At 46.4% G+C, this 26919-nt stretch overlaps 2 protein-coding genes and 1 long non-coding RNA gene across 4 annotated transcripts; 2 read left to right on the forward strand and 1 right to left on the reverse strand.

The window, feature by feature from the left end:
• Positions 1–1775: 1775 nt before the first annotated feature.
• Positions 1776–8138, forward strand: CD8B (CD8b molecule). Of its 2 annotated transcripts, XM_032108345.1 has the most exons (5): positions 1776–2096; positions 4448–4798; positions 6650–6745; positions 7368–7457; positions 7565–8138. In XM_032108345.1, exons 1-5 carry the CDS (start codon positions 2051–2053, stop codon positions 7603–7605), a joined length of 624 nt encoding a protein of 207 aa, XP_031964236.1. In that variant the 5' UTR covers positions 1776–2050; the 3' UTR covers positions 7606–8138. The 2 variants fall into 2 exon arrangements, with proteins under 2 accessions (XP_031964236.1, XP_031964235.1); XM_032108344.1 differs by lacking the exon at positions 7565–8138 and having other exon boundaries at positions 7368–7522.
• LOC116443781 lies at positions 5500–18455 on the reverse strand. The gene is made up of 2 exons (XR_004240050.1): positions 13157–18455; positions 5500–10511 (listed from the first exon to the last, which is right to left on the reverse strand). It is a non-coding gene; the product is annotated as an uncharacterized LOC116443781 (long non-coding RNA).
• A 1706-nt stretch (positions 18456–20161) lies between these two features.
• LOC116443778 (T-cell surface glycoprotein CD8 alpha chain-like) lies at positions 20162–26624 on the forward strand. Its single transcript, XM_032108342.1, has 6 exons — positions 20162–20265; positions 20846–21208; positions 21800–21886; positions 22284–22400; positions 23385–23415; positions 25701–26624. Exons 1-6 carry the CDS (start codon positions 20220–20222, stop codon positions 25744–25746), a joined length of 690 nt encoding a protein of 229 aa, XP_031964233.1. The 5' UTR covers positions 20162–20219; the 3' UTR covers positions 25747–26624.
• Positions 26625–26919: the final 295 nt, after the last annotated feature.

Below are 26919 nucleotides of genomic sequence, written 5' to 3' on the forward strand. Positions count from 1 at the left end.
CTCCCCTTTTTTCTTCCCAGGACATCAGCCCCAAACAATGTGGGGATGTTATAAACAGCAGCTGTCTCCTGCACCTTCGCACAGTGCTTTGATTTTTGTCGGCGATATGCTGCCAGACAAAGGTATCCCTCCTCCAAAATGTTTTCTCTTAGGAGCAACAGCCAGTCCTGAGAACAGCTTGGCCACTGGTAAACAGTTCCACTGTGTATAAACAGCAGTTTCAAAAAAAATTACATTTAATCCATGTTCCAGTACATTATGCTTTTACACTGCACATATTCCTTTTTCTTCCTCTAAAGCTGCTATAATGTCCTGTGGGAATCATCCCAGTGTAACATCCCCACATCCAAGGTTGTAATGATGGCAAAAGCCACCTCTGGGACAAATTCTTGTCCTGCACAGGAAGCCAGAAGTTGCTCCAGGTGACAGCAGCAGTGGGAAAAGAGGGACACAGCCATTGCAGTAGCTGGGGATGTTGGGCTCAGCTCACAGTCTTCACCACAGGGACAAAGGGAAAATACACTCGCAGTGGCATTTCTCATGTCAAGCATTCCTTGCCCCTCCACCTCAAAAAAAAAGAAGTGTTTCACCTCATTTTGGGGAGGCCCAAGTCTGGAGTGATGTGAAACAAAAGGGCAGGAGGTGAGGATGGCAGAGGCAAGTGTTGCTGCACCCCACATTGAGGGCTCAGCTTTGAAAACGAGAGCTTAAAAGCACTGAAGTGGGTTTGAAAACACTAAAATTGCCTTCTCCTGCCAGGAGAGAGTTAAGAAGCAATTCAGCCCACCCTAGATTTTAGCAGATGAAGCCTTTGTGGCAAGGCTTTTGCAGCTAGCAGCCTGCTTCAAGCAAGAAATTAATTTAAACAGAAATGGGAAGAGGATGTGTTACAGCAGCATGGAAAAATCTGGTACAAAATGGACCAAAAACCTACAGTCTACGAGATTCAATATTGTTTTTCCTATTCATCTGCCAGCTCAACCCTGAGGGAGGCTTCTCAGTGCCCCCACATGAGACTACCCTTGCTGGGGAGATGCTGGGGCATTGTAAGGACCACAAGTATCTGCATGAGGGTGCCATAAAAGAAAACTGAATCTTACTTGGCAGCCAAGAGGGCAGCAAATAAATAAAAATAATAAATCATTTCTATTTTTTTCCCAAACTTGAAAATATTGAAGGCTGCTGACACCAGTTCATCTCTGTAATTTCACGTCGTGTACTTGTCTTTGAATCCTAAACCCCAAGTGCTTCAAACCTCTTCCTCACAGACATTTCAAAGTCATTCTGATATTTCATCATTTAAATATTTCTGCCTATGAGCTGTGTGCTGTCACAGCTACCAAAGCAGCACATGCTGCGAGGTGGGAAGCCCCAGCAGAATTTCCTCATTTTTGCGGTTTTTCGGCCACAAATTTGTTGCGGTTTCTTGCTCTTGACTTCAAAGTTTTCTGTGATGCCTCACGTCTCTACTTTATGTTGGGTTGGTCTAGTGTTCAGCATTCTCCAGAGAAAAACACCTCCTGCTATAAATTCTGCTGAAGAAAACAACCCCACGGATCAAATCGCATCTTTTCCTTGTTTTGAAAGCTTTTTTATTTCAACAGGGAAAGAAACAGCCGAAATTAATTCTTTCCTGCTTTTATCTTTAAGGCCATGGTCCTACATTTCTAATTTTTTGATAGGATAGAAGTAGATTAAAAGGAGGAATAACTTGATGGTGAAATATGAAGAAATCATTATTAAAAATTCAGTGACTTTTCTTGGTTTTATTTTTCTTGAGGGGATTTAAGGGTGCCCTGTGAAGTGCTGGAAAGGAGCATAGGGCTCTGTCCCTAACGCACTCTTGGGTTTGGGGCTCAGCGCAGAAGAAGCTGCCAGGCTGAGGCTCCACGTGCTGCTGTGGCAGAGGCTCTTTGGCAGCTGCTGGTGACAGATCTTCACAGAGAGGGGCAAGGACTTCCTGAGGTGAAGCCAGCCCTGCCACCAAGAGGTGACACTGAGTGGAAAGGGGGAGCTGGCACAAAACCCCTCCATCACGGAGTCTGCCACCATGGCCCAGCCGTGGCTCCATCTCTGCATCTGCCTCCAGATCCCAGGTAAGAGGGACACATCTCTCAAGGGTTGAGGGCACCTAAAATAGTGCTGCAGCCTCTCCTCCACCCCACTCCAGCACGTGGGATGCATTGCACAGCATCTGGATGATGGAAGGTTAAATATATCATCATAGTATAGATCTACAGGATATTACCTATTTCCAATAATTTTGGATCATGCTTTTAATAACATGCTTTAGCTTTTGGTCAGCCCTGAACTGGTCAGGAAGTGGCACCAGTTGGTTGCTATGGGCCCCTTCCAACTGAAATAGTCTATTCCATTCTGTTCTATTCCATTCTGTATTCCATTCATATTTCAATACGTAATGGTATAGACACCACAGAGTTTTTACTGCACCCTCAGTGCAGATGGACTGTAGGAAGCTGCTGATGGAGAAGTTAAAGTAGCTCCTCTCTATGCTGCCTGTGTAACACAAAGATGATAAACACCCCATCAAATTTTCTAAATCATCCAAAGACTGAGTACTTTCCAAGGGCCACAGCTGGAACTGGTGCGTTATTGAACCATTCTGCCTTACAAGTACTGATATCCTATAGATCTGTACGGCAGCCCGCTGAGAAAACTTCAATAAGAGAGAGTTTGCTTTGCACCTGCAAAAGGAAGAGGGACCATTTTTAAGGTGCTGCAGGCTGGTCTGGCCAAGCACCATGATTCCCCGTGGCCCCCTTGAATATACACCAGGAAAGGGAACTGGGAGGTTTTGGGGTTGAAGGTATGACTGAGGATGAGTTTTTCTGCTCTGTCTCCATCCCAGCTCACCCCTGGCTTGACCACTGGCACTGAGCTGAGATTTTCCAGGATCCCTTCTCATCCTTTTTGACTTATCTAATAGTGTCTCCAACAGCTGAAGGAAAAGTTTTTCATGGAGAGTTATGCTTCCCATGCCCAGCAGAGCCAGACCTCAGGGCACTCAAGGAAGCTCCCATGCACCATGGACACATACATTTCATCCCCTAAAAAAACACATGGGTATTTGACAGAGCCAACTTTAAGACAATTATGTTCTAAAACCTGAAAATTATGTATTTTAGTAGTAAGGAGACACTGACGTTATCACAGAGCCAGAGAATGTGGCGAAATGCTGCAGCTGCTGTGCAACACTTGAGTTTTGGCATTGCAATGTTAATGCTCTGCAGCGCTGGCAGTGATGGGGTCATTGGAGGAGGGGCAGAGGAAGGCTCTGGACCCCTGTCAGTCACCAGAGCCCTCTCCTCTGCCTGTCCCATTGGGAACATGGGAGACATCAGGACCTCGTGCCACACCGATAGCTTTAGGTGTTCTTGGGTCAAGCCAGCCCATCCCCACCCCACTGGGTTTGCAGGGCTGCACAGGGCTGCAAAAACTGCTCTAAGCAACTTGGGGATTTTGAAAGAAAAGGAACATTTCAAGGTAAAAAAAAAGACGAGAAACATGTATTATTGAGCTTTTTGCACAGCTTTAAAATGTGCCTGGGAAAGAGACGGGGGAAGCGGGAGCCTCCTTATCTTCAGAGGGCTGTTTTTCACTCGGTCTCGGACTATCTGCAGATTTGCAGGACTGTTTGCTGAACAGAAAGGATCACAAGTTACCTGTTATCCTTTCCACAAGGACACATCCTCGCTCACACAGACACCCCTCACATCTGCCTGGGCCAAACAAGGCTTAGATAATTTCCACAAAAGCTGCAAAGCCCAAACAGGGCGATGCGACACCAAACCAAAGCTTTGAACCCCACCGCTGCCCCTCACTCCCTCTCCTTCCCCATGTCTCAAAATTCCTTTGAAAAATATTATTGTCTGAAAGCTGATATAAAATTGGCTCATTTTGAGATGTTTTGCACATTTTTTGGTCTCTTTTTCTGTCCCTGAGATGTTTATCAGTGTTGCATCTGTTAGAAGAAGAACCTGGCAAATCAGTTAAGAGGTGCAAAAAAAATATCTTGAAAGAGAGGTGAAATGTCTGAAAAATGAGAAAGGTAAGGAGGGCGGAGAGGGGCATCCACAGGAGCAGGCAGGAATGCTCTTCCCTGCACATACTGCCCTGAGGACACCCTCAAAACCATCCCTCCATCCCCTTCCCTGCCAGTGAGCTTTCTCCCTAGATGAGTGTTTACAGAGAAAACTCCATCTGTATAATTTGGCTTGACCAAAAAATAGCTGAGGAACCCAAAAGGCCTCTGAGGGAATATGGGAGCATCCTGATAAAAATGCTCCTGTTTCTTGCTTGTGTGACCTGCCTCATCTGTGTGTCTACGTGATTTTATTAAGTCCATAAAGAAAATCTGTACTTAGCATGGAAGAAAAATAATGAAATTAAAATAATAACTATATATTCCTGTGTCTTTTTTCCTTAGGTTTTTATGCAAATCTACTTTTAACCCAAACTCCAGAGCATATTTTAACCCAAACCAACAATAAAACCACAATCCTCTGTGAGCTGAAGAAGGAGCATACCGGGGTGTACTGGTACCGCTGGAGCCAGGAGAGGCAACATTTCGAGTTCTTGGTATTTTCCAACACACTGGGCAAAGCCACATATGGCACAAACGTGAGCCAGGACAAGTTTAGAGTCCATGAGGAGAGGTCCCACAGCTCCTACAGCCTGCACATCAGCCACCTCCATCCCTCGGACAATGGCACCTACTACTGCTCCGTCTCCCAGTCCTCCCAGCTCCTCCTGGGCAGCGGGACACGGCTCAGTGTGGGTAAGCAGCACCCCAGGGGTTCCAAAATGTGCCACCAGCAGGCTGTGATAAGGTCCCCTGGGTAAGGGGTGATGAGTGTTGGTAGCTTCTTCCCAATTTTGAGATGCAAGGTTGTGGCTCTGGGGTTTTTCTGAAGAGATCTATGAGACAGGGCAAAGCAGAAAATACAGCAAATAGCTAAATCTTAGGCCAGCTGCGTGTGATAGTCAGTGGTAGCAGTTGCTCTGCTGTGGGCATGCCTTGAGCACAGCAGTGGTCCTAGTGCTTTCGGATTTCCATGGGAGCACCTGATATTGCCATGCCCTGTGTTTTTCTCATGCCCTGCTGTACTTTGGGTGAGAGGCTGGATGTGTGCCCTGCTCAGCTCACGGGTCCTTCCATGCCATAATTCTTCCTTACTCTCACTCCAAGTGACAAGAGCAGCATTGAGGCCAGAGACCATCACCCCTCACATCTCTGGGGTGGGTCTGATGGCAGCTTTCAAGACCATCCTTCACAAGAAATACTGAAATGGGATTTATTCCTCAAAGCTTACAACCCACTATCCCTGAGGAGCTCCAAACAGAAACCAGAGCTTTCTGCAGGTGGCATTGGGGTAGAGAGGCTTTACAGACATCTAAGTCATAGAGAAACTCTTTTCAGCCCATTTTCCCTTTGAGCACAGAGCAGGAGTTGATGCAGAAAAATTAATGTGTTTGAAGTAGGATTCAGCCTTTATTTTTGCAGACTTTTAGGGAGACAAATAACTTATTTAGCTAAAATACAAATAACTTATTTAACCAAAATGCTGCTACAGCTTCTGACTCTAAAGCAGACCCAGTGTCCCAATTTTCCTGGGTTTTTTTGCAAATACACTCTGTACCTTGAACTGGATGAGAAATCCCTTTTGGATTCTTTCAGGCTCAGAAAAAAGCTGGCTTAAGATAAAGGAGAACTGTTTTTTAACAACTGGGCTCATATCTCTGTGCAAAGTGTGAAAAACAAGCTTGAAATTCAGCTTGATCAAGGACACCAATTAAAAAGTAAACAGCAGCAGGTGCTCTGGGAGGACTCAGGCTTTGCTGGATATTTTCTTTTTTTCCTTTTAATTCTCATGATAAAACAAAATGCCTGTAAGTTTCTTTTCTTTAAGCCTATTATAATGTAAGGGAGAGGTTGTCCAGATAAATCCCAGGGTCCTGATGTCTCATCTTTTCATGTAAAAGAATGGTAATTTCTCTAGGAAGTTATATTCTGGGTAGAAAGAGAATAAAAAGTCGTTTTGAATCACCTAAAATTTTGAATGAGTGTGGTTTGAGCAGTCAGACACGCAGATATTTAATGACATTACTGGGATATTTTCCTGGCCAACTTTACTGAGAAATTAATGTCCTCTACTGTTACTCAGAACACCATAATAAATCCTGCCTTCATTTTATCAGAAAGAAAAATAATCAAATGCTGAGCAAAGATTAGAGCAATCTGAATAAGGAAAAGATGCAGGAATCCCTTAAAACCTCCCAGTGCTACTGAAATCTCTTGCTAGCTATGATTTTGTGCAATGCTGATGAGATGATGCTTGGCAGCAAATGTCACTCCAGCAAGTTTGGGGTTTTTCCCTGCCTTAGCCTTCTCCCCTTCTTTACCTGGTAAATTGGTTTATTAACACTTTTAAAAGCTCTTGGTAACTTCTGTGGCCACCAAGAGGCTCAGGTCAAGCTCCCACCCCTCGGGGTGACACAGCCCTTTGCAGGGTTCAGTGGATGGGGTTTGTTCTAAGGGCCAAACTTTCCAGCCCTTCTTGCCTGCTGTTGGAGATCTCTGCTGCACTCAGAGCCACACTGACCACCCTCTTTTTCTCCTTATCCCCAGTTGATGCTTTGCCTCTGCCTCCAAAGACCACACAGACACCAGTCTCCAAAAAGCCTGTGCCGTGGATAACCAAAAGCAAAGCTGCCAGCAGGAAAGGTATGGCACTGGCTCAGCTCAGGCTGCCTGAAAAAAGGGGTTTTGCTGGGCTCTTGGGGCCTCCAGGGCTCAGTTGGAGTTTGTCCTGGGGTGGGGACAACCACACTGTCACCCTGCAGGAGTGGGTGTCTGGGGGCAGATAGACCCACTGCTCTGGACAGAACTGACTTCTGCCTGTAGGAGGGATTCCCTGGGATGTACACGGGTTTAGGGGCCAGGATGTATTTCAGTTTAGGTTATTGTGACCTCAAGAGCTAAGCTCCCTGCAATGCTTTTTATACTGTGAGGGTGATTGAGCACTGAAACAGGTTGACCAGAGAGGCTGTGGAGTCTCCCTTACTGAAAATATTCAAAGGCCATCTGGACACAGTCCCGTGCCATGTGCTCTGGGGTGACCCTGCTTGAGCAGGGAGGTTGGACCAGATAACCCACCGTGGTCCTTTCCAGCCTTACTTACCCTGTGATTCTGTAATGCATCCTTCAAAGGATACCCCAGGGGGATGGTCACATCCTCCACTGCCCCTTTGAGTACCTGCCTTGCTTTTCTCCCTTCCCCACCCCACACTCCATCCCCCAAAGCTGCCAGGGCAGGGTGGTACCAGGAGTCCTCTTCTCTCTCCAGGTCCCTGCAGTCCCCTGGTCTGGATCCCGCTGGTCACTGGTGTCCTGCTCCTCCTGCTGGGCCTGGTCCCCACTGCCCACCGCCTCTACCGTGAGTATCCTGCCAGCATCCTGAGGGGTGCCAGGCCCTGGGACAGCCCAGGAGCAGGATGGTGACCTGGGAGGGTCCTGGGACTGATGGACACTGTCTCTTCCCAGGTCTGCGGCGGAGGCTGTGGCTTCGCATCCATAGGCAGTAAATCCCAGTAAATCCCACCGGCCCCCCTGCCTCGGACAGGCAGGGAGAAACCACAGACCCTCCCCTGCACAATGCTGAGAACTGCCTGGACAGGACACAGGAACGACATTGCAGGGAACAGACGTGGGCTTGTACCACAAAACAGACATTTCTTTCCTGTGACAGACCACGACTTTAATATTTTTCCTTGACGCAACAGCTGGCAGAAGGACCAGGCTGGATTCTGCAGCATCCTGAGCACTTCTCAAAGGACACTGAGGAGGGAGAATGCCATGGCTGGGATTGCACAGGGGGAAGAGGGCTGCTGTACCAAAGGGATTCAGATGGGCTGGAGAGCTGTGAGCTCCTTGGCTCTGTGTTCATCTGTAAGACAGCACAAAGGTGCGCTTTTTTTTTTGCTCCTATTAATACTGGTTGATAAAACTTTGGTAACGAACACTTTGAGAGCAACCAGCAAGGATGGGGCAGAGGCAGCTTGTAAAGACCCTGTGCAGGTTTGTTCAATACCAAAAGTGAATATATCACTCAGTTATTTGTTCTGCAGGCTGGTGTCTTTTGGTCCTGCTCAGTAAGGAACACAGTTGCATGGTGAACAAGGAACCATGGCCTCCAACCAAGAAAGAGTTAAAGCAGAGCAAAAGCTGCAGGGAAGAGCAGATCTGGGAGGATGTCTTCTCCCATGGGAGACTGCAAACAGCCAGGAGTGGGAGAGGAAAGCCAGACAAAGCCATGCACACAAGGCCAAACACCTGGCACAGCCTGAAAGTCAACACCACCTCTGAGAGCAAACAGAGGCCCCCAGGGGCTGGCCCTGAGCCCAGCAGCACAGCATGGCCAGCAGGAACTGCCCTGGGCGATGCCTGGGTGTGCTGAGCCCCAAGTGACACCCCTATGTGCTGAGCCCCAAGTGATATCCCCATGTGCTGAGCCCCAAGTGACACCCCTGTGTGCTGAGCCCCAAGTGATATCCCCATGTGCTGAGCCATCAGTGACACCCCTGTGTGCAGAGCCCTCAGTGATGCCAGGAGCAGGGAAGGTCTCCCCAGGGATGGTACCAAGGCTCAGCTTCTGCCCAGGGCTCCATGGCAGAGCTGGGGCTGGAAATTCGGCATCCTGCTGAGCACAAGCAGCGAGCACTCACCCACAGATGCACCCCTAGCCCCACATCTGCTCAACCACAGGCACTAGCACTGTGCCAGCTACAGGGAGGACAAGGGGAAGCTGGTCTAGAGTCCTCAGTGTTGGGGCTAACACAGTCTTGGGACGAGTTTGTGGGTGCAAAGCATCACAGTGGCAGAGCAGCATCACTCTGGCCTTCCCCTCCCTCCCCTCCCAGCCGCAGGGAGCTGCCACTTTCCACTCTAATACTGATTTTTTCAGAGTGCTTGGTCTCAAGCCCAGCTGTGGGTGCTTCCCCTAAATGATGCAGTGATAGAGCCGGCCGTGGATCGTGCTGAGCCAGCTTTCCCAGGCTGTGACACTCACCCAAGCTCTCAGGCCACTCAGCTTATGACTGTGGGGGCACCAGCACAACCCCCTATCCCACCACAGGTGCTGCAGGGAGGGGATTCTGAGCATCTCTGATTCCCATACACCACAATTTATCCTCTGTGAGAGCTCCAATGAACTAAATCCATCATTTTCCTACCCTGCAAGTAATGAGCAGAGCTTTGCCCCAGCAGCAGATGGTTTTTATGATATGTACATTTTTCAGGACAGCTGTAAGAAAACCCCTTTGAAGCTTCCCACGGGCAAGGGTTTATTCTTTAAAAAACAGGGATTTTCCCTCTGCCTGCAACTACTTTTGAAATCCCAACTCCCTTTCCCACACTTGAGGTGTCCTGACCTTAATGTCCATACCTTGTTCAGCTCTCCCACCTCCCAGCCAGCACAGGAGATGATCTCCCATGGCCAAGCAGCCAGGGCTGGGGCTGGGCAGCAAATACAGGCTGCACAGACCAATCCTCCTCTCCCACAGGAAGGTGAGTGGCCTCAGAGATAACCCTGCCTGGTCCACTGCTCTTCCTCCTTCTCCACACTCAGGACATCCTCACAGAGTCTGACCTTCACTGAACCCCTCCCCGAGACAGCACCATCTGGTCTTGGAAGACTTCAGCCACTTAGCCCAACTCCAATATCACAAGCACAAAGGATAGGGATTTATCCCTCAGCTCTCTGCCCACCCACAGCAAAGAATTTGCTCAATGTCTGAATTCCCCAATTCCTACACTTTTCCTTTGTAATTTGGAAAAAAAACCCAAACCAAAAACCACCCAGACTCCACATCACCTGTGTGCAGTGAAAACAGGAGAGGACGGCAGCAGCCAAAGATGTTGTCTAGCCTGTTGAAACACAGGTTTGGGCAGTTTTCCAGTAGAAATTATGAAAAAATAATAGAAATTTCTATAATCATCAATAGAGTGTTTTAGACAGTAAACCTGGCAGAGATTTTATCAGCAGGTTTCACAACTACGAGAGCTGATGGAAAAAAATCACCTCCCATTTCATAGGCTTTTTTTCCCAGAGCATAAAAAAGCAAGAAACAGAAACACTAATAAAAAGATGCTGAGAAAATTATCCCAGTCCCCTGATATCTGCAACTTTTATGCTGAGAGCACAATGATGATGCCAGCCAAGGATCATGGATGCCATGATAAGTTGTGGTGTGTCTTTTCCAGCTTGAAAATTAGTGGGAAAATGTTTCTGTGCATCTCTGCTAGAAGCATGATCCCTGGATCCATGGAGAGAGAGGTACAGGTGACAGCACTGTCCATCACAGTGTCACTCCAGCCACGATGTGCTGGCACATGAGGGTCCTGAATTTATTCCTTGGTTCCTTCAAGGATGGATCAGCCTTCTCCTGTCTTCCACTGTCACCATCCTTCCTGCAGCAAGGAACATCCAAGCCTAGAAGGCAAAGTAATGGGATTTTATATATAACCACAAAACTGCACTTCAGCAGTAAATGAAGGATTTCAGCTTAAATGACAAAAGGATTACAAAACTTGGGCAAAGAAAAAAGGCTTTTGCATAGGACAAGGAGGGTTTTGCAGATGTATGGGTTCAAGAACAAAACTTCAACTATGTTGGGCAAGGAATTGTAAAAGAAATCAAAAATCACGTTGCAATAGTCTGTTGCTGTTGTTATTATTATTTCTCTTATATTTTATAGAATATATATAATATATATTCTATATAGAACACATCCCACATATGTTCTATATAGAATATATAGACTGTATATAAAGAATATATAGAATACACATTCTATACTAGAAAAAAAATCCAGTTATTCACTCAACAAAGAGTGCAGACCTCAAAAGCATTAAAATATTCAAAGGGCGTAGATACAGAGCAAAACCACAGGTATTTCAGGCATTGCAGTAAATAGTCTTCATGGTTTTGTTAAAGTTCTGTAAATGCATTTTCAAAAATTGCCAGTCTTTACAGAATATCTCAGTTGTCAACCTAATATTGAAAGTGCTCAATTTTTCTTTATTCTTTTAAAATGCTCTGCCATTTTTCTTTATTCTTTTAAGATGCCCTGCCATTTTTATGCAGATGGTCTGTGGTTTTTCTTTTACAAAAAAGTAAATCAAATCAGGTGCAGTTGAAAACGTTCAATTGAAAGCAAGCTATTGACAAGAGAGTAAAGTTATCTCTGAGTTTAAAGCTCCTAATACATAAAAAAATAATTTTTCAGTCATAAACTGCTGAGCAAGGCATAATAATGGAGAAAGGCTGAATAACACCTCTATTAAATGATTAGACTTGAAATCTGTGCAAAAAGAAAGGAGGTACATTACCCACGGGTGCTGTTTAAATTCCTTCAGATTTATCCTCACCCAGAACAGTTCCATGCACTGTAGCTACTTATTAAAGTAGCTGGCAGGAGAAATGGATTCACAGCAGGACTTCTAAGCATTCAGATCAGATCTGTCAAACAGGAATTTCTAAATGTCTTTTTCTCTCACTGTATAAAATCAGATGTGTCCCAGAAGCTGCAAGGAAATCCCAAAAAAATCCACTAGGGAAAAAGAAACTACCTCCAAGCAGCATAAATACTTCTTGCCCTTATTACAATAGACTTCACTGCATTTTGTTCAATAAGCCAAAAATAGCAATGTGTTAAATTTCTGGTTCATATAAACCAGAAATTGGTTTTTTTCAATATTATTCTAATTATATTTTAATATAATTTCCGGTTATGAAATTATGTATTATTTGCTGAAATAACCAATACTTTTGCTATCAATAAATCCATAGTGAGTGCATTCAGGGTGAGATCTGCAGCTTCTGTGGGATTATAAACAAATATTTGTTATTCCAGCATTCATTTAAGTGGAACACATATTGGACCAAGTCAAAAATAAATTTATATAAGGTATTTATTTTGCTCCTCTACTGCCTTGCTATGAGAAAGGTTAATTTGAGTTCATACACCAGTGGCTCTTACACATGAAGCAAAACTCACCCAAGCTTTAAATGTTTGCAAGATGACAGGAGCCTTAACATTCCTCCCTTAGGCATCTGTGGTTTTCTATTAAATTCAACTTCTCATTCAGCCTTTAAGCTACACATGTGCATGAAAGGGGGCTGCATGACACTTTTAAGAGAGAGAGTATCATTATTGCTATTTACACTTCCTGATCTAGTTAATAAATTAAAACCATGTATGAAACACTCCAAAAAAAATCCCAGTGATGACATCAGCTCAGAATGTTTTCTCAGCCAGGTACAGCATACCTAAGTGGGGCTGCAACAGGGATCTCACACAGCAAAATTATTTAGTTCATTTAACACAAAACCCCCAAACCCCTGAGATGAATCACTCAGCTGGAAGTCAATGTGAAAAGGAAATTTGTTCAGCTGGCAAAGCCCTCTCCATCCTCTCCCAAAAGCTCCTGGGATTGGTGGGGGCTCTCAGGCAGCCAGGTTGACACAGGCACCTCTGAGTTTGTCTCCTTGGCTTTTAGGCTCCAGCAATGAGTCAGGGCTAAATTCTGTCTTGCCCTAGGCTGAGCCTCTGCATCAGGCAGCAGAAAACTCAATCCTGCAAAAATCTGGAGAAGTTTTGCAATACTGAGTTTTTCAAGGGCTTGAGCTTTGCTGGGAAACGCCAGAAAATTCCGGATTGCCCTCTGTAGAGCAGTGGGAGCAATGGACACCTCCAAAGTAAAGTGATGACAAAAGGAAATGGCCTGAAGTTGTGCCAAGTGAGGTTTAGATGAGAGGCTAGGAAAAATTTCTTCATGGAAAGGGTTGTCGGGCACTGGCCCAGGCTGCCCAGGGCAGTGGTGGAGTCACCATCCCTGGAGGGGTTTAAAAGACATGCAGATGTGCCACCTGGGGACAAGGTTTAGTGGTGGCCTTGGCAGTGCTGGGTTAAGGGTTGGACTCGATGATTTTGAAGATCTTCTCCAACCTAAAAAATTCTGTGAGTCTATGCTGAGCCCACAGGCTGGTGAGAACCACCACAGGCATTGTGCTGCTGCCAGCCCTTGCCCCGTCCCACCCCTTCCTCCACGCTGCGAGCTCAGAGCCAGCCTTACCCTGCCCCAGCTGCAAGCCACGCTGGGTTTTCTACTCCTCTTCTCTGCTGGTGGTTAAAGCATCCAGCCAGGAGGTCGGGCACCAAAATCTGGTGTGCAGCCACCCTCCCTCCCCGCAAGGCTGAGCAGGGATGAGGGCTGTGGCTTAAGAGACATATCTGTCCCCAGAGATACACATGTGATCTCACCCACCACACATCCTGCTGCGCCCTCCCAGCACGGAGAGCCAGGGCTGTGGGCTGTGCAGGCAGCATGAAATGCAGCACAGAACTGTGATGTTGGGCAGCTGCCTCTGGGAACAGGCACAGCACCCTCGGAGGAGCTGGGTGAGCGCTGCTCTTCCACCTGGCAGCACAGCCCATGGCAGCGCCACAGCTGAGTCCCATCATAGCATAGAATCAGAGAATCATTTGACCTCCAAGATCATCAAGTCCAACCTTAGACCAAATACCTCAATGCCAAAGTGCAATGTCTGCTTGTTTTTAGAGCACTACCACTGATGGTGACTCCACCACTGCCCTGGGCAGTCTGTTCCAATTCTTAGCCACTCCTTCGATGAAGAAATTTTTCCTAATATCAAAGTGAACCTCCCTTGGCTCAACCTGAGGCCATTTCCCCTTGTCCTAACAATATATGACCCCTCTTCAGGCACACCAGGGAGGAGATGTTGAGCTCTGGGGACTCCTGGCTTACAGGCAGGGTCACAGAAGAACTGCTGCCATTCTTCAACAAAGTCCAAGTGCAATCATCCAGCACAAGCACAAGGTAAACTCACTGATTGATGTCTTAGGGAGAGGTGCTGGGCTGCACTGACACCCAGCTATGGGGCTCCAAAACATTACGCCTTAACATCAACACTGAATGCAAAATTAAACTGGGATATTTCCTATTGTTCACTTAAAAAAAATTGACACAAAATACTCCTGGGGGCTGGGATTGTACATTCCTGCCCTGAGCAATGAGCTGCAAATGACATTCCTGTTATTAAAATACATGTCTCAAGTCATCTGGATGCAGAAGGAAATGAGTCAGAGCAGTGGTGGAACAGCCATTACAAAACAGATGCATTTCCTCAGGTCCTTTCATTTTAATCTGACACCTATCACTGCCATAGCCAGGATAATTTTGATACAATTACAAACATGGGTCACACCCCACTGTGCAGAGCCCAAGGTGACATCCCCAAGGAGATGCCAGGGGAAGGAAGCTGCCTCTGTGTAAATTCCCCTGGTCGCCAAAGCTGGGTCACTCCTTGCTTTCCCAAAGCTGGAACATAAACTGAGGTAGTTGACCAGGGTCAAACATCTTTCCTGGCCATTATCCCTTTTCCAAGAGGGATAAATATTCTCCTGTGAGAAACCACAGGATCTGTTGTTGGATAAATGTCCTTGTGCAGGGTGAACAGCTAAGGAAGATTAAAGTGCCCAGCATTAAAAAATGAGATAATTGGAAAATTAATAGTGTTTCAGAGGAAATGGATGTGGAGTTTTGTAACAAATGGCTTCCTAAAAATGACACATTGTAATTAAATCTCACATTTAAGAATGTAAAAATGACTGGTTTGGTTCAGAGCAAAGGTTCATCCAGACAGCCATCCTGTCTCCAACACTGGATATGAGCAGATGGCTAAGGAATAATGATAAGAAAATCATATGTGTCACTCTCCCTTAATATTCAGTCTATTTTTAACTAAATAGATTTCCTGAGCCTGTTGCTGTCTATTGAGTAACCCACAATGAACTTCTCTTCCAAGCATTTGTCCAGGCTCTGCGTCCACAGTGTCCTTTGTCAGGGACATCCCTGGGTGAATTTCTTTTGTGTTCAGCCTCACCCACTATCATCTGCTGCCCCTTACTTTCTCTATTGGAAAAGGCAGGGGATAATCAATCCCTCTTTGCTCCTTTCCAGCCACTCACAGTTCTGGAGACCTGTAGTGGATACCCACTCAAATCATGTTTTCAGGGTAAAGAGTCCTAGCCTGCCACACAAAATCCATCCCAGGCCTCTGATCCTACATTTTGTCCTGCTCTGAACCTTTTCTTGTTCTACTACTTCTTTTTTGAGTCCCCTGTGTGAGATGAGGGGTCAGACCAACACACAGCATTCAGGATTTATACAGTGCATTGGACCACGCCTTGGCCATGGACTGGACCACTGGACCATACAATGGCAAAGCTGTTCTCTGTTCTATTCTCTGTTTTACACCTGCTTTCCTTCCTACCTGCTGACAACCATTTGCTTTTCCTGCTGGGCAATGGTAGTACCTGTTCTAACCCAAGTTTTATAGTCAAGTCAGGACTGGTTTTCCTTCCACACAGCACTTCACAATCACGCACTCCAAACTTCACCTGCCCCTGTATTGCCCAGTCTCTCTAAAATCCTTCTGCAGTTCTGTATTTACAACACATGAATGCAAAGAAATTAATGTGCATTAAAATAAAGTTTGCAGAATTTTAGACATGATTTGCCATTTAACCTCTGAGTCCAACACTCACAAACAGGGTGGGAGGGGTGCCTGTAGGAGAACAGGCATGGAAAGAATAATCACACACTTCTCTTCACAGTACTGGTGGGGATCAGGCTGTTAAAAGTGAAGCTCAGCACCAAATCTAGTTTGTTTTGTTGATGGCAGGAGAGCATTAAACCAGCTGCTGCTTTTTGATGCCACCATCCCTCCTGCCCTGTCCCTTTTGATCAGGGTGTTGTGGCTTAGGGTTGCATCCTACAGGTCTAATTCAACAGAGAGGGTTGGGTTTTCTTTCAAATAAATGCAAAACTGAGAACAAATAAGATGTATACACCAGTAAACACTATTAATAGGACCACAAAATGGATGAAGCAAGTTGTCTCCAGCAAGCCATGGGTTTCCATCCTGCCAGTTCTGCCAGCAGGAGAGATGGAGAACAGAAATGGGAGCCCTTCCTCCATTCCATCAGCTGCAACCTGCTATGGAAATTAGTTCCCTCTCAAAGATTTTAACAGTAAAGGTGCACAGCAATACCCTGCTCTGGGAAAGTCCTTTTGTACTACACAGATGGACCCAAAAACTCCCTGAGGAATCTCCACCAGGAATCTCCTGCCCAGCGTCTTTGGGGAAGAAGGTCAGTGTGCAGCAAAGAAGGAGACATGGCAAGACTCTGGATTGGTGTGGGCAGAAGAAGAAGTCAGCTGTGGGGATTACACCAAGGCTATGGGACCCTGGAAGGGAGCTGAACTCAGAGGACAACAATAAAACAGTGCCTTGAACCCGACAGAAATCTGATTGTGGGAATGGGAAATGAGATAATGAGACCAGTTCACCTACTTGAACTGTTCAGACAAAAAAAAAAAAAAATTATGCACTGGAGCCAAGCAGATAATTTACTTTTTCTTAAGTCTAGATACAATTAGGAAAATGTTAGGTCTTTTTTCATTCTGGTCTGAATCAGTGATATTTAGATTGGAGTGGCAGAAAGCCAGCCTGTCCACTGTTAACTGCAGCTGGGGCACTGGCAGAGTACATGGATACCAGCCCCCAAAAGAAGCCATCACAAATTGCTGATTTATTGAATGCCAGCACAAATGAGCTCTGTAGCATCAAGAGAGAAGTTGTGGGAAGGCTCTGCAAGGAAAACTCACAACACATCCAGGTCTTCTATCAAACTTTCAGCTGAGGTGCCAACAAGCGTGGAGATTATGGAGATTTCCAGCCCTGTGGTGAGTTAAAGGGCTGCACCAAGGAGAGGTGAGAGTGCAGGAGTGTTTGTGGTTTGCATTCTGGATTTTGAGGTATGTGATGTGCACACCGAGAGCACCCAGAAGAGTGGGCAGTATTGGCCACCAAACTGGAAACACGTGGCTACAATGGAAAAACAGCGTGAGTACCTGGTGGGTGACTGTTGCATTTGACATTCTGCAAAGCTCTTAAAGTGCTGAAGCTTTGCAAAGAAAAGGGGGGCAGCAAGTGGCTGATAAACCACAGCTTCACTTCACACCGGAAAAGCTGTGTGCTGGAGTCTCAACATGGTATTTTTCCCTCTGTTTGAAAAACAATGCTTGTAATTTGTGACTAAATTTTGAAATCTTCATTAAAACTTTCCATTCCTCCCCATGAAAGTGGAATGGAAAGTTTTAATGCAATCCTTCAAGGGTTAAGAACAGGAAGAGTCAGCAGTGCTGTGGCAAAGACAGTCTGGTGTCACTCCTGAGCTACCATCACTGACCCCTCGCAGGGATGCAACAGCTCCTGCTCATCCTCAGGAATGTGGCATCCCTGCTTGGCAATGGGATGTCCTTCTGGAGCACCAGGGGACACCATGGGCAACACAACAACGGATCTGATGGAGCACAGTCATTCTGGTGCTCCTGTTTTGTTCACTGACTATGGCAGAGTGACTCCCTTGTCCCCAGAGGAGCTCCAAGCACACAACACTGTGAGACATCCAGGCAACGTCTGCTATGACTGACACTGAGAAACTGAAAAGCTTCTTGCCCCATGAAAAAGTCCCTGAGATCTTTCCACAAAATGACTGAGAAATCAAACATATTGAAAACACAGCAGGTCCTCCAGCTCTGGTCCTCAAGTCTCTCTTATTTCCCATTCTTTCTCTGTCAAATGGATGTAAGAAAGCAGAGAAAATGAATCCTAAATTCACCTCCCGCTAAGCCCTGATCAAAAACAGGTGGATCCTTGTCACTCTATCTCATCCCTGCATGATTTTTCCTCTTATCTCCCTGCTCCTGTCTTCTACTAATTATTTGACATCAATTAAATACAGACCTAGGCTGGCCCTAATACATAAAGATAAACCTCAGTCATAAGCAACTTAGGTTGGAGTTCACCAGCAATCAGCATCCTGTAACCTCAGCTGTAAGTAAAATTAAACTTATATGTAGGTTTGGGTGAAAAAAGAAATGACCTCCTACTTTCTAAACAACCTGTCTGGTCTCCTGATTTCTCTTGTAAGATGCTCTGCAGAATTAACTGGTTGTCTGAGTATTTTTTCTTCCTTAGTCATATTATACCAGTGACACTACAACAGAAATTACTAAGTACATTACTAATAAAACATGTTATTAATGCTAGTGTTCATTGATTTGGCTTAGGTCCTCAGTCAAACAATGACAGCCTATTTTAAAATACTGTCTAGAGGACAAACAGGCAAACCAGAGCATATGAAAAGCAAGGCGATTCCCTAATTAATCTGATTAGACACCTCCTCCCAATTTTAGTCATCAGTGTTAAACTTACATTAACCACTCTAAATTATTAATACAAGTGTTGATTTTAAATCAGAGCTTTTTCGTGGGGATCCTGCTTATGTCCTGGAGATTTTCCTAATCAGGTAATTGCTACTGCAACTTTATTTTTTCTTCTTTGTTGATATGCAAAATAGAAATAGCTTTGTGCTACACAGCACCTTATCACAGAAGTCAGTAAAAATGCGATGTGTGACAGCCCTCTTGCAGCTGTATCTCCCAGCTGACAAGAAGCTTTTGCCTTGCCTTTAAAGGATATATATATATAAGGTGGCCTTCCCTGGAAATCAGCTTCATCTGGGAGCAAAGAGGACCAAGATCAAGGACACCCCTACACAGAGGAGAGGAATATCTGGGCACCAGTTTGGTACCCTGGACTGATTCATAACGAAATTTACTATTTGTCAGAAACAAGAAAGAAGTGGGATATCCCTACTAAGAAAGGCAGTAGCCCTTCCTGGATGATCCTTTAATTGTACAGGTTCTCCCAGCACATCCATCACCACATCTCTGAGGACATGCACTGCCTGCTCACTCTACAGCAGAGTGAGAACCTGTATTTGACAAATATTTTGACCCCTCCTCACTGGCCAGCACATTCACTTCCATTTTACTTTTATTTGGTCTATTTAAGATAGACATCACAAGTCTCCCAGCCTAACAAAAGCATGAATTTCACACATCTCAGCAGGCCTAACACAAGCTTTCTTCACTCACCAACACACACTGAAGCCCAGAGAAATAAACTCAGTTCCTAAATCATTTTCAGTTATTCAGCTCTGAGCCCCAATAGAGACAGCATTAAACCCAGCAGCACCTAGTTTCTGATAGACCCAGGAAAAAGGGGCTTTCTTTACAACAGGGTAAAGGGAAAAAAAAATGCATATAGAAAAATGATCAACAGGAAAGCCAGGAAGAAAGAAAGAAATCAGCCCAGCCCCTTGCAGGCTTTGAAACCCGTGTTACCGTGTGTGCAAAGCTCCAGCAAGCATCACTCACCCCCACGTGCAAGTGATCACCTGGAGGCAGCAGCAAGGGCCCTCTCCACTGAGGCACACAAGGGGCTTTTTTTGGCAGAGAGGAAGCACCTGTGGTGAGAGAGCCATGAGCTGTTAAAACAAACAAAAAGCAAAGCACACCCAGGACACTGGGCACTCCTGTGAGGTTTCTGCTCGCAGACCACCTGCTTTGTGCAAAGAGATTTGCAATTACAAAGAAGAATTAAACAAGGAAGAATTGCAAACAGAACAATCAAGCACCTGAAGAACCCAGCTGTGTGCCAGCAACACGTGTGCTTGGAGATAAATGATATGTATGATCTATGCCATGAAACACCTGCGTCTCGCCGGGTAACAAAATCGTGTGGGCTCTGCCATCCACATGGGATCCCCTGAGTGTGCTCAAGGGTAGGAGGCAGAATCCCTGCCAAGAAAAGCGAAGTGCAGCCTGCACCAAAAGCATGGGACTCATCCATAACTTCTGTGGAGCTGGGGCTGCTGTGGACCCCCAGAGGGCTGGGGGCAGCAGGCTGATGAGTCATGAGCGGCATCACTCTGGATCTCTAGGGAAGTCATCCAGGAAAAACCTTGAGGCACCATTAAGAACTGATAAGGATAAAAGAACCCAGATTCTGATCTAGAAACTAATTTCTGCAGAAATACTTTTTTCCTCGTTATGCCACAGATGCTGAGCATCAGCTCCTTACCCAAGAGGGTCCGGATGACATCACATCCTCCCCAAAAAGCGACACAGCCTCCCAAGTGAAGGGACAAAGATCATCTCAGCTGCACTGCACCAGCCCCAAGCGCAGACACCCCAGGAGAAGATGGACAGGTCTCCTGCCCTGCTCCTGCTGCTCACTCTGGGACTCTGTGAGTACCAACACGGGGTTGTGCAGCCCCTCCACCGGGACGGGCAAGGAAAACCCTTCCACTGGATCCAATAAAATGTGATAAATAGTTAAGGGGGGGAAAATCAAACCAAAAGGGCTGGCTTTGAGGTGTGCTCAGTAGGTTTGGAAGGAAAGGTGGCATCACCTCAGCCAGCAAAGGGCAGCCGGAGGGGTGGCTGCAGCACCACCCGCCCTGGGAAGGGAGACTGCTCGGATGAGTGGCTCTGGAAGGGAGGGAGAAGGGCAGAAAAAAAGAGGTTTATAAGTTAAGAGTTTATAGGGAGCTTGTATAGCTTATCACTTTGGAGAAGCAGGGAAGGGGTAATGTCCCTGAGAAGGCACTGGAAGGGCAGCACCCACCATAAAAGCCCGGGTGGCTGATTGCTGAGCACCCTCCTTGCACCAGCCCAGCAAGGACTCCAAGAAAACCTTCACATCATCCAGACAGCGCGGTCTTCCCTCTGCATTTGTACCTCCAACCCATGGCTGGGGAGGGAAGTGTCCTCAGAGAACCCTTTTAGTCTTCCCAAGAGCTTCCAGCAAGGATTTCTCTCCTGCAGGCTGCCCTGGGATCCATGGCCAGTCACTTGAGATGAAGGTCAGGTCTCCCAAGGACATCACCCAGCTCCGCGTGGGACAGAGGCTGGAGCTGGAGTGTCAGACTGACAAGAACAGTGGCGCATTCTGGATCCACCAGGACAAGAGTGGGACCCTTCACTTCATCGTCTTCATCAGTTCTGTTTCCCGGACCACATTCAGCAGGGATCAGAGAACATCCCCTCGCTTTGAGGCGAGCAAACACAACTCGATCTATCTGTTGGTAGTGAAGTCTTTCACACCGCAGGACGAGGGGAACTATTTCTGCATGATGAATTTCAACCAGATGCTGTTCTTCAGCCCTGGCCAGCCTGCCTTCCTTCCAGGTCAGCAACACCTTCACCCAACCTCACTCAGCCCTGACAAAATGCCCAGCACCTCCTGCCCATGCCCTTTTTCACAGCTGTCTCTCCCACAAACCCCATTTCCCTCCTTGCTTGCCCAAGGCATCCTGTGACCAACCCACTCATCCTCCTGCCAGAGGCTCCCTGCTTGCCACCTCTGTTCCTGGGACTGCTCCTGCTCAAAGGCAATGACTGGGCAGACCCAGCATTGCCTCCCCATCCTCACTGCCCCGTGCCACCCATGGCTCTGAAGGGAGAAGGCTAAAGCAAAGTCCACCACCACCACCCCCTGCTTCCTCAGCACACACAGCTCCCAAAAGTACTGCCAGGCTCAGGGGCTCAGGCTTTCTGAGCATGGTGTCAAAAAGTGAGAAATAAGGAGGCTGCAGCTCCCTCCTGGCTCTTGGGAGACCCTCCCTGGGGGAGTTCCCCTGAAAAACAGGCTCCATGAAGCTGTCCTGGAGCTGAACTCAGGAGCACCTGTGCCCTGGCAAGGTTAGGAGAGCAGAAGGGCAGGAAAGACCTGTTTTATTGTATTTCCCTACCTTCTGAATTAATCCATTTCACTTATAGTCACCACGACAGTGGCACCCACCACACGTGGACCCATCCCCAAGCGTGGCATAACTGAGGACTCCAACCCCAAGACTCCGGATCCAGGTAACCTGAATGGAGGGAGGGAGAGGGGAAGGGCTGGACTCTGCTCCACTAACACCAAGGGGGATCCTGCAGGCATTTTGGGATTGGGAGGGAGAGAGAAGATCCACAGAGCTTCTTTATCACAGATGCAAGGATTAAATTCCAGCATTTCATCCAACCTAATAAAGGCTAAAGATGATGTAAAAAGCACGAGCATGTCCCATGCCTGGGCACACCAGGAACAGGGGAGGGAGGGTAGAGCCTTGGGGGCTGGGGCTGCTTTTAGCCTCAGCAGGAGACGAGAAAACTTTTGCCCACATATTCTCCCTCAAGTCCCCAGGAGAATGACTACACCAGAACTGGCCGTAACACCGGCCATGAGCACCTGGTGGACCTTTCCTCCTCTCTATTCCTGCAGACAGAAGAACGCAGGAAGATCTGGATTTCTCCTGTCACATCTTCATCTGGGTCCCCTTGGCAGGTGCCTGCCTCCTGCTCCTCATCGCCCTGGTGATCACCATCGTGCTGTGTCGAAGTAAGGCTCACCACAACCCCCTCCAAATGCACCTCTGGCCTGAGACCATATCCCTGTCCCTCAGGGAGATAGATGGATGTTCTGGCTGCTTTGGGAGGCAGCAGATAACCAGAACACAGTCAATGCAAGAGAAGGACCACTGCTAAAATCAGTGTCTGTATTTTAATCCTCATCAGAAGGATTAAGATGACAAAGAATTATCAATTTAGAATCATAGAGTCAGGAAATTATTTATGTTGGAAAAGACCTTCAAGGAAAAACCATACATTAGGAAGAGACAGTATTTACTCTATCAACTGTCTTGGCTCTACCAAATGGGTGTCTCAGAGGTTAAAGTCCCAGAGCCTGAAACATTCTGACCTAACTCGGTAAATACGCTCCAGTAAATGCTGAGAGTCCCAGTAGCAGCTCAAGCTGGAACCAGATGAGAAACTTCATTACATTATGATCAGTGAAAAGACCTCAGCTATAGTCAATTTCAGCTTCAGACCAAGCCCCTGAGGATGGATTTTTACCTTGATCTGAAATTAATGGCTGGACATTTTATTTTGCTGCATCCACCCCAAAGGAACAACACAGAGGCTAAGATAGGGAACAGCATCATTAACTTAGGTGCATGCCATGTGGCCTCATTGCCATCACCTGCTGTAGAAATAATTGCTGCTGAGGGATTTTCAGCAATGTGCCAAAGTCACCAGAGACAGCAAATAGAAATAATTCACCCTCAGTGTTCCCAGGCTGACCCTGCTGCTGCTACCCACCCTAAAGATGAATTCACGAGAATATTTAAGTGGATTACTGGGGTAACATGAGCTGCAGCACCATTCCCTGGCATGGATTTCCTCAAAAATAGGCTTGGTTTATCCATTGTTAGTCTTAAAGATATCCGCTTCTGGGGAACACCAGCCCTGCCTCACCGGAGTGGTTCTTTCCTGAGTTGGGACTTAGTACCTTTGAACTAAAACATTTTCTCTCTTTTTTTAGGAACCAGAAGACGAAGATGCAGGTGTAAGAGGTGAGTGACAGGCATTGGCATTTTTCTGTTCAACTTGGCAACATCTCACCCTCAAGAGATAAAGGAGGCTGGTGTCAAAAGGCAACCTAAAAATTCTTCATCTGATAGAAGGTGGTTGGGAGGGGCCTGAGTAATGACTTAAGGGCAAAAACAGAACAGAAGCTTCTCCTGTGCTCTGTTCTTGGTTTTGTTTGGGGCTTTTTGTTTGTTTGGAGGTGGGTTTTTTTTTTCATCTATTAAGTAATTCAAATCACTGAGCTCCAACCCTGCAGCAGATATGAAACAGAAAGACAGGAGGTGCTTGTGGCAGCCCAAAAACTTTGTGCATCACCCACTTCTCATAATTATCCACGTTTCTGTGCTCCCAATGCACCACTCCCAACTTCAGCCTGAGGGGGACTGTATTTCATCCCTTCCCATCCCCAAAACAGTTCTGTGATTTCATCACTACACATTCAGATGTCCCCATGGATTACATGCGAGTTCCTGGATCCCAAATCCCCCTCTGCACCATTTTGGACCAACAGCACCATGGCTTCCTGCCTCTGTTTCCCCAACAGGCACCAAGGAACAGTAGCAGAGAGGCTGCTGCAGCCTGGCATGACTCTCCTGAGAAACACTGGTGCAGACAGCAATAGATTGAGGGGTAACCCAGTTTCTAGGGCACACAGGAACCTTTTCTTTATGCTTTCCCTCCTGCCTCCCAGCCCACCCCTCACCCTGAGTCACCAGGAAAACAAGATCAGCATGAGAATTGCAATTCCCCATTTTGGAAGAGGAAATGCCTTTGCCCACACACATTTTGCTTCTGCAGATTGACCTCCCTGCAGCTGGTTTCTCACCTCTCCTGCTCTGCAGGAAACCACTTCTACACTTTTGCAAGCCTTGTGCACCCTGGGGCTTGTGGCAAGAGAGACACCGAGAAATCCCCACTACTGCTCAAGGGCAGCCAGGGCTGGGCTGGTGCTTGGAACAGCTGGGTTGCCAAGAAACTTTGGAACAGCACGTTCACACCTCTGAAGCCTCATTCTTTGCCAGTTAAAGCATCTTTTAAATCAGATAAATTCCTGGTCCTTGTTATACATCCATGGTTTCACAGTAACAAAGGAAATTGTTTACTTCTCCAAATTAATACAATCATTCAGAAAGAACCCCTCTCCCCAACATTAGCAGAAAATGGATCCCTACAAATTTATTTTTCTTTTAAAGGCAGGTTGTATTTTTTTTTACCTCTCTGTGAAAGGGAACAGACTGTCATTTTCATAGGGGATATTTATTACACCCAGCACCCTCCTGATCCTCGCCTGCCTTTCCAGGGGAGAAATGATAAGGAAGAGCTCTTTGTGCAGCCTTGTTTAGGACTGTGTTTGCATTCTTCATTTATCTCAACCCCTGTTGCCAGCTCTGTGCAGGGATGATCTGTCTCTGTGGGGAGAAAAACACCCTGCAGAGCTCTCCAGTGTTGCCCTGATGCAGTGGTCATTAGACAGGGGTGTCAGGAAATCACCTCCTCAGGATGGCTCTCCTGCAGCAGCCCTAACTTGACAGAGTTGTGCCTTTAGCTATTGTAGCACATTTCAGTTTTTGTTTAGAGACGAAATTCCTGCTGCTCTGAGCAGCTCCTGCTTATTGAAAGGAAGCTCTTTGGAAGTTCACAGTGCAATTCACTCCATTAAGGAGCACCCCAGGATCTGGCCTGCAATCCTTGCTGGCAGCAGCAGGATTCATTTTCCACCACCAATTAATCTGCCCTGAAAATGGGTGCCAAATCCCCAACTCATTAGATCAGCATAAAACTCTCCGTCGATGGACACCAGTCATTTCTATAATTCTGTGTGCATGTTGACTCTCTGGAAAGCCTCCTTTCAAACTTCTCTGCAGGCAACACGTTCCAACAAGAAAAACTCTCTCTGAATTGAAAACACCTTGTCTAACTCAAAAAAAACCCCTGCAAACCCTGAGCTCTTCTTTCTTCATTTCTTTCTGAATGTGGAGAAAGGTATAATGACAGGGCAGGAGAATGCAGAAGTCGGAGGTAAATTTTAAAAGCCCACTTTACTTTTTAATTGATAAAAGAATTGACCATCAGTGTATGTTGAGAATATCCTTCTGGTGCCTGTCACTACTGGAAATGGTGGCAGATCTTTCCCTTGCACAAAGATGATTTAGGGACACTTTGCAGCCTCCTCTTGGAGGTCCCTGGCTACAGCCCAAGGCTCAAGGAGCCTTAATTGCCTTCTTGCTCCTGTCCCATCTGAGTAAACCAAACCCTCTTCTCTCTCCAGACCTGCAAACGGGAAGCCCCCCACAAAACCCAGGACCCCAAACTAACACAAATCAGCATCTGCACCTTCTGGCTTCTGGATCTTCTCCCGGGAGCTATCAGCACAGAAATCCACCTCCTACGTTATCCACAATGTGACTGCACCTCACCCACTCTGCCAGATTTGAAGAGACAAGATCTTGGGAGCACAGACACACAGACAAGCAGCAGCACTTCCCTGTGAACCACAGGGGAAAGCACAGCTCCTTCCAAACCCTGAGCTTCTCCTGTCAATGCCCAAGGCCAGAGGCCGTCTCTCTTCCCAGTGACGGGGTTCAGGCACAACAGCCAGGCCAATCCTGATGCTGATGTGCCTCAGTGAGAAGCTGATGAGAAATAAGGACTTGAGCTGGACCTCTGCTCAAGGCTGTGAGCAATTTCCTCCCAAAATGCAGCCAAAGGTGGAATTTGCTACACGATGCCTTACAAATTATTATCCTCACTCAACACATCCTCTTGTTGTGGTACCCTCTCTCCTGGGGTTTTTATTGTTTCATGTAATGGAATATTAAGACTGCACTGAGAAGCTAAATATGGATTAAAGGGCCTTATTTTGGAGGTTTTTACAGGGGGCTAAGGTTCACTGTTCACCTCATACTAGGCTGGTTCTGCTGCTACCCCCAACCCACCTATCTCTGCAGGAGTGTGGCCCCAGCAAGGAAAGTGGGATTTGCTTTCTTTCTGAGGGAAATGGCTGAGGGATCAAAATAAAAAAATCTTTGTCACTTGTTTTGGTTAAACAGCACATTTAACATGTTGATTTTTTGAGGACGTGTTACAGACTACTGCAAGTTCTGTTTTTTCAGCTCTATATTTCATGTAAATATTTCCTTAGTACACTTGCAATTCAAGAACTGAGACAAAAAATAAAATTATTCTAGTCAGATTCATGACCATTATTGCTTTCTTTCTTCAGTTCCTAGTCTCACAAAAGCTAAAATCCTTCAGGAAGATAATAAAGAAGTGTTTGAGAAAGTCTTGGGTAACAGAAAAGCCGGTGATTTATACACCATCCTGAGCTTTAGGATGCCAGACTTCAGCTTCCAGCTTACCACAGCCTAAAATCATCTAAAGGTATCTTCCCAGGGATTTGCTGATGGGCTCAGTAACACTCCCACATCCCAGGAAGCTGCCATGAAAGTGCCTGAGATAAAGAGTCTGCGGGTACTCTGGAATTCCTG

This window comes from Corvus moneduloides, chromosome 5 (assembly GCF_009650955.1).
Source record: "Corvus moneduloides isolate bCorMon1 chromosome 5, bCorMon1.pri, whole genome shotgun sequence".
NCBI lineage: Eukaryota > Metazoa > Chordata > Aves > Passeriformes > Corvidae > Corvus > Corvus moneduloides.